At 48.3% G+C, this 7500-nt stretch overlaps 1 protein-coding gene across 1 annotated transcript in view; it reads left to right on the top strand.

The window, feature by feature from the left end:
- The window catches only part of LOC134080888 (neural cell adhesion molecule 1-like), a gene marked incomplete at its 5' end in the record, with an annotated part of 79234 nt that overhangs the window by 8462 nt on the left and 63272 nt on the right, over positions 1–7500 (top strand). Inside the window, 2 exons of the mRNA XM_062537501.1 lie at positions 1267–1427; positions 3578–3720. Coding sequence (XP_062393485.1) covers positions 1267–1427; positions 3578–3720 — 304 coding nt within the window. The remainder of the gene's footprint in view (positions 1–1266; positions 1428–3577; positions 3721–7500) is intronic.

A 7500-nucleotide genomic window follows, 5' to 3' on the forward strand; every position in this document is an offset into this window, starting at 1 on the left:
ATGTTTACTACGTTCACAACCAACCCTGATTGTCACTGGCCTAGTACAGCTGTCATATTATCACCAGCCAGGTGACATGCCATTGGTCTTTAGGCTGTTCAAATACAAACAATGGCCCAGCAAGGCGATGTGGAGATTAGGCATACAAACACGAGCGAGTCTCTCTCAGATAGCATGACATTTAAAGCAGACCCTGCATCCTGTACCAGCTTCCTGCAAGATGTCAGTGTGATTGCCTCTGGCATTTGGAGATGTGTTTTTTTTTCACGTATTGTTTTTTTTTTTTTCCTTTTCCCAGTTCCATCTTATATGTAGGAGTAGACATTTTGAGGAAATAACAAGAGAGACAGACAGTTTTATTCCATCACACAACTTAGAGGAGCACCGCGCTGCCTTGCAGACAGACTCCAAATCGGCTTAGGCTGTGTGTGCAAATATTGGAGCTCGATTCAAACGTATTCCCGGTGAGATGCTTGGCTGCATCTGAAATCTCTGTCAGAGCGATGAGAATAATTGCACTTTCAATATCTAAGGTTTGCAGATGTCACAGTCAAGAGAGAAATTGTTTTTGTGTCTTTGTGCTGCATTGTGTCCTGGGCTGGAGAATGGAGATACAGTACAACCCTGAGCTGCTCTGTGTCTCTGCCGTAAACCCCCTCCCTCCTGCAGCAAGGATTAGTGCTCATCAGCAGTGCTCCTCTCCTCATAGGACCCAATGTGTCCTTTTCTTATATATTCATAGTGCTTGTTTGGTTTAGATTAGAACAAGTCTTCTCCTCTCTATCTATGCTGATGAGAAGTACATGTTTAATACTGATGAATCCTCCTCTCCTTTTTTCTTCTCCTCTTATCTTCTCTTTTCCTCTTCTCTCACATCTCTTCTCTCCTCTCACCCTCTCCTCTCTTTCCGCTCTCTTTCATTCCACTTCCCCTCTCCTCTCATCCTCTCCTCTCACATCTCTTCTCTCTACTCCTCTCATCTCTCCTTCCCTCCCTTCTCTTCCCTCCTCCTCCCTCCTCTCTTCTCTCCTCTCCCCTTCTCTCCTCATCTCATCACTTCTCTTCTCTTCTCTTCCCTTCCCTCCCTCTTCTCCTCTCTTCTCTCCTCCTCTCTTCTCTTCTCTTCTCTTCCCTCCCTCTTCTCTTCTCTTCTCTCCTCCTCTCTTCTCTTCTCTTCTCTTCCCTCCCTCTTCTCCTCTCTTCTCTCCTCCTCTCTTCTTTTCCCCCGCTCCACTGGTGTGTGTGTGTGTGTGTGTGTGTGTGTAGTGATGGGGTTCTGCTGGAGGAGAATGACAAGTACTCGTTTAAGGATGACGGCTCAGAGCTGGTGATCCACGACGTGAAGAAGGTGGACGAGGGAGACTACACCTGCATCGCCGCCAATAAGGCCGGACGCAAGGAGGAGGAGGTCAGCCTCAACGTCTTCGGTAAGCAGCTCCTCTCCCTCTCTCTCTCATTCTCGTTCTCTCTCTATCCCTCTCTCTCTCTTCGTATCTGTTTTTTCTCTCTTTCTTTCTGTGTGTGTGTGTGTGTGTCTGTGTGTGTCTGGGTGTATAGTGTGAGTGTGTGTGTTTATATGTTAGTGTAAGTGTGTTAGTGTTAGTGTTAGTGTTAGTGTAAGTGTGTGTGTGTGTGTGTGTGTGTGTGTGTGTGTGTGTGTGTGTGTGTCTGTGTGTTGGTGTATAGTGTGAGTGTGTGTGTTTATATGTTAGTGTAAGTGTGTTAGTGTTAGTGTAAGTGTGTGTGTGTGTGTGTGTGTGTGTGTGTGTGTGTGTGTGTGTGTGTCTGTGTGTTGGTGTATAGTGTGAGTGTGTGTGTTTATATGTTAGTGTAAGTGTGTTAGTGTTAGTGTAAGTGTGTGTGTGTGTGTGTGTGTGTGTGTGTGTGTGTGTGTGTGTGTGTGTGTGTGTGTGTGTGTGTGTGTGTGTGTGTGTGTGTGTGTGTGTGTGTGTGTGCATATTTCCTCGAGCCTCAGCGTCTTTGGTGACCAGAGGGCAGCGCTCACAGTGGTCACAGCAGCGGCTGATTGAAATTCTAGCAGCAGAGCAGCGGTAGAACGGGCAGAAATAATATCAACAGCAGAGATAAACAAGTGCGGAGGAGGAGAGTTATCGCTCTGTTATTTTGTTATTTGTCTGCGCGGGTTTCGTTTTCCTCCGCTGAATAAGGGTCCCCAATCTTTGGCAAAAACTCAGACAAAATCGATGAGGAGAATTGATGTGCCTGAGAGGGAGAGACAGTGGAGATTTCTGAGGGTGGGGATCACTCCTCTCCACAGTGATCAACAAGCCCAGAGAAAGAGAGAGAGACACAGAGAGAGAGAGAGAGAGAGAGAGAGGTCAAAAGAAAGAGTGAGTCAGAAAGAGTAGATAGATAGAGAGAAAGAGAAAGAAACAGTGTGAGATACAGAAAGACAGACAGAAAGAATAGGTAGATAGATAGACAGATAGATAGATAGATAGATAGAGAGAAACAAAGAGACAGAATTGGATATACTGTATATATATATAGAGAGAGAGAGCGAGAGAGAGAGAGAAACAAAGAGACAGAACTAGATAGAGAGAGAGAGAGGAGGAGAGAGTGAAGGGTACTGTAACTCTTCTAAATCTCTCAGGTTATCCTGCCGTGGAAATTACGGCCGTAATCTGTTATCAGAGGCAGGGCCAGCTTATCTTGTCCCCATTCTCCGCGCCCGAGATGGCGACTGTCCTCTGAGATCTCTCTCCACAAATCACCCTTGAGAGGGGGGACTGGACAAAGCCCAGGGATGGGACTGTCTTCTGAGATCTGAGGTGTGTGTGTGTGTGTGTGTGTGTGTGTGTGTGTGTGTGTGTGTGTGTGTGTGTGTGTGTGTGTGTGTGTGTGTGTGTGTGTGTGTGTGTGTGTGTGTGTGTGTGTGTGTGTGTGTGTGTGTGTGTGTGTGTGTGTGTGTGTGTGTGTGTGTGTGTGTGTGTGTGTGTGTGTGTGTGTGTGTGTGTGTGTGTGTGTGCAAAGCCCAGAGATGGGGACTGTATTCTGAGATCTCTCTCCACAAATCGCCCTTGAGAGGCGGACTGGACAAAGCCCATCCACCACAGGGACGGCCAGGCTGTGGGCAGGTCAAGCACCACTGTCAGGGCTGCTCTGTCATCAAGGGGTGTCTGTGTGTGTGTGTGTGTGTGTGTGTGTGTGTTACACCTTGCTGGTCTCAATCTCCCTCTGCACTCTCTTGTTGCTTTTGTCCTTCTGAGTGCATCTTAAAATAGCTGTTAGAAAGTAGTGTTTGTGCGTGTGTATGTGTGTGTGTGTGTGTGCATCTTAGAATGGTGGTCAGAAAGTAGTGTGTGTGTGTGTATGTGTGTGTGTGTGTGTGTGTGTGTGTGTGTGTGTGTGTGTGCGCGCGCGTGCGTGTGTATGTGTGCATCTTTGAGTAGTGGCCAGTAAGGAAGGCAGGCAGCACCCCAGACAAAATGGCTGAAGGAATGTCTGTCTACTACTGTAGGATGTAGGATGCATCATTATGTAATGACCTGTGTTGAGCTGTGGTCTAACACACCTATACATTTGTGTGTGTGTGTGTGTGTGTGTGTGCGTGTAGTCCAACCCAAGATCACGTTCCTTCAGAACCAGACGGCGTCGGAGCTGGACGAGCAGATCACGCTGACCTGTGAGGCCACAGGTGACCCCACCCCCACCATCGTCTGGAGCTTCGGACGCCGCGTCTTCAACGAGGATGAGCAGGTACAATATGCCCCCATACACTCGTATTAGTCTCTTAACCCACGTCTGATCAACAAGGACAAGCAGGTACAATATGCCCCCATACACTCGTATTAGTCTCTTAACCCACGTCTGATCAACGAGGATGAGCAGGTACAATATGCCCCCATACACTCGTATTAGTCTCTTAACCCACGTCTGATCAACGAGCACAAGCAGGTACAATATGCCCCCATACACTCGTATTAGTCTCTTAACCCACGTCTGATCAACGAGCACAAGCAGGTACAATATGCCTCCATCCACTCTTATTGTTCTCTTAACCCATGTTTGACCATCAGGAATTTTGTGATCAGTTTTTCCCAGTGATCAGTATTCCACCCTACTGCATAGGGAGAAATCAATACAACCTTTTTCCCCGTACACCGAAACTCTGTGCCTTACTTATGTTACTAGTTCATGTGTTTGTTTGTTTGTTTGTTTGTTTTTTTTTTTTTTTTTGGGGGTTAAGTAAATTCGTAACAGTGCCCCCTACATCTGAGGTCATCTAAGGTCACACGCTGAGGTCACGCAGAGGTCACTCTGGGGGACGGACAAGAAACTGGATTTCTCTCTCCCTCCTCTTTCTTTCTTTCTCTCCCCCTCTCTCCCTTCTTTATTTCTTTATTCTTCTCTCTCTCTCTCCCTCCCTCTCTCCCTCTCTCTCTCTCTCTCTCTCTATCTGTTAGTTAGTATGCTGCAGTCCTCCTCTCTGAGTCGCCCTCACTAACAGCAGTGCTGACAGCTCTTAAGATGGATGGCTCTCTGCTGCAGGTGCAGCTGATTGTGTTGCGTTGCGCTGCAGTGCTAAGGTGACGCTCTCATCCGGCGCTGTGTTTGTCCACGGGTGTAGAGGTCAGTAGGGGTCATTGGTCTGGTTCTGGTCCTCTGGACCTGGATGTTGAGGGGCGAAGGGTCCAGTGCTGCTGTTGTTTGTCTGAATCTGGTGACAGGCTGAGTATCGTGAACTCACAACGTTTCTCTTGGAGGCATTCTGCCATTAGCTGTATATACTGTAAACAAAGTGATCGGTCGAGGTCTATTGGAAATGCACCTCCCGGGGAACATAGGGATGACCCCCATGCTTGCATATGGATTCAACATAGCCAACACTGCTGGCATAGCACGCTAGCATATGGATGCATCTTAGCCAACGCTGCTAGCATACGGATGCATCTTAGCCAACACTGCTAGCATACGGATGCCTGTTAGCCAACGCTGCTAGCATACGGATGCCTGTTAGCCAACGCTGCTAGGCTAGCGTATGGATGCTCATTCCTTTGAGTCTCTGGGCAGCTGTGTTACTACGCTGCTGAGGAACTCTGCTGTGTGCTAACTTGCACTGTGTTAGCATGCTTTAGTGCATGACCGAGCCACATGTGCTCAGGGACTCCTGGAGATGGCGGTGAGATTTGTAGCGGATCAGTGTGAGGGTGTCTCACACACACAGACACACACACAGACACACACACAGACACACACACACACACACACACACACACACACACACACTCTCACACACATAGACACACACACACACACACACATACACAGACACACACACACACACACACACGGTGCCGGTGTCTCTGGCTGTCAGGGTGAATCAGCGCTGATGTCCAGAGAGAGGAGAACAGAGACAGGAGAACTCAGCACAGCACTAATGAGGAGCACCAGGACACACACACACACACACACACACACACACACACACACACACACACACACACTCACTCTCACTATCTCTCTCTCTCTCACTGGCACACACACACTCTCTCTCTCCCTATCTCTCTCTCTCACACACACACACACACACACACACACACACACACACACACTCTCTCTCTCCCTCTCTCTCTGTCTCTCTCTCTCTGTGGGTTCCAGTTGGCCATGTTGGGTGCTTAATAGCAGTGTGTTGTTGAGGAGTTGAGCTCCAGTTTCCTCAGGTTGCTATGGAGCGAGCTGAAGGTGCTCTAGTTGGGATCACACCCCAGAGACCAGAAGCAGCAGTGTTCACACATACACACACACACACACACACACACACACACACACACACTCACAGGCACACACACATGCACACACACTCACACCCTCACACACAATAGACATACTGTACACACACACACACACTCCTGCGAGCACACCACTCACTCCTTCTCCCTCCCTAGAACACACTGTGTTAGCGTAATCAGCAGTAGGACGGATATGTGTGCATATTGCCTTTCACACAAATACACACACACACACACACTATTATGCACACCGGCTCCTTCTCCTTCTGCAGAGCACACTGTGTTACCGTTAGCGTAATCAGCAGTAGGGCGGAGATGTGCGTGCATATTGCCTTTCACACATACATACACACACACACACACACACACACACACACACACACACACACACACACACACACACACACACACACACACATATTGCCTTTCACTGGAGTGAGATGGAGCAGGTCTGGGTGTGTGTGTGTGAATGGCAATCTGGTTGCATGCCTGCTGTGTTCTGCTCAGGCTGCCAGGCCTGGTGGTGTGTGAGAACCCATTTCCTGTAACCATGGCTCCTTGGCAAAAAGGCACCTAATTGAGACACATTTGCATATGAAGCTAGATGTGCATATTCACTTGCGGAAGATTCTTGAAGAAAGGGCGAATCCAGGTCTCGGGAAATGAAATGAGCTCAGCTTGTGCTAGTGTGTGTGTATGTGTGTGTGTGTGTGTGTGTGTGTGTGTGTGTTTGTGTGTGTGTATGTATGTGATCACAGTGAGCTGAATTAACCCAACACAAAAGGTATTTGCAGAGCTCACTAGCATAGGTATGTATGTGTGTGTGTGTGTGTGTGTGTGTGTGTGTGTGTGTGTGTGTTTGAGTGCATGTGTGGGTGAGTGTGTGGACTGTATGTATAGGATCTGAGCCATATAAGGTATATGTGAATTTGATTGGCAGTAACTTGTGAATGGGCTACCTGCATCATGAAAGCACTTTCTCCACACATCCGTTTCCTCTTGCACTGTTTTCTTTACTTGTGTTGCCTTTGTCCTTCTCTACACACACACACACCTGCTAATCTCTCCCTTTCTTCCTCTCCTTCTCCTTTTCTCCTCCTTTCCCTCTCTCCCTCTCTCCATCTCTCCCTTTCCTCCTCTCCCTATCCCTCTCTCCCTCTCTCCCTCTCTCCCTTTCCTCCTCTCCCTCTCCCTCTCTCCCTCTCTCCATCTCTCCCTCTCCTCCTCTCCCTCTCCCTCTCTCCATCTCTACCTCTCTTCCTTTCCTCCTCTCCCTCTCCCTCTCCCTCTCTTCCTCTCTCCTCCATCTCTCTCTCTCTCTTCCTCCTCCCTTTTCCATGCATCTCTTCCATCCTTTGTGAACTTTCATTGCTGTGAGCTCTCCCATAAAAGGTGCGAGCATCAGTCTCTTTATTGACGGCATAAAACAATAATAGATTGTGAATGCCCAAGTCAATCCCCGGGCCATAATGGGAAGTCTACTTTCAGACGTCTGGCCCAATGCTCCAGGTATTAAATCTGAATAAGCACTCCACGGCACACCACAATAACACAAGTCCATTACCACGCCAGGGACGGGACTCCCACACACACACACACACACACACACACACACACACTCACACATACTGTACTCTCTCTCTCATACACACACTCCACACCACAATAACACAAGGGACTCCCTCACCAGCACTAGAGCACAAAGCCCAGCGCATGATGAACACAACAACTCCAAATGGCCACTACT

The sequence above is a fragment of the Sardina pilchardus genome, chromosome 5 (genome assembly GCF_963854185.1).
Source record: "Sardina pilchardus chromosome 5, fSarPil1.1, whole genome shotgun sequence".
In the NCBI taxonomy this organism is placed as follows: Eukaryota; Metazoa; Chordata; class Actinopteri; order Clupeiformes; family Clupeidae; genus Sardina; species Sardina pilchardus.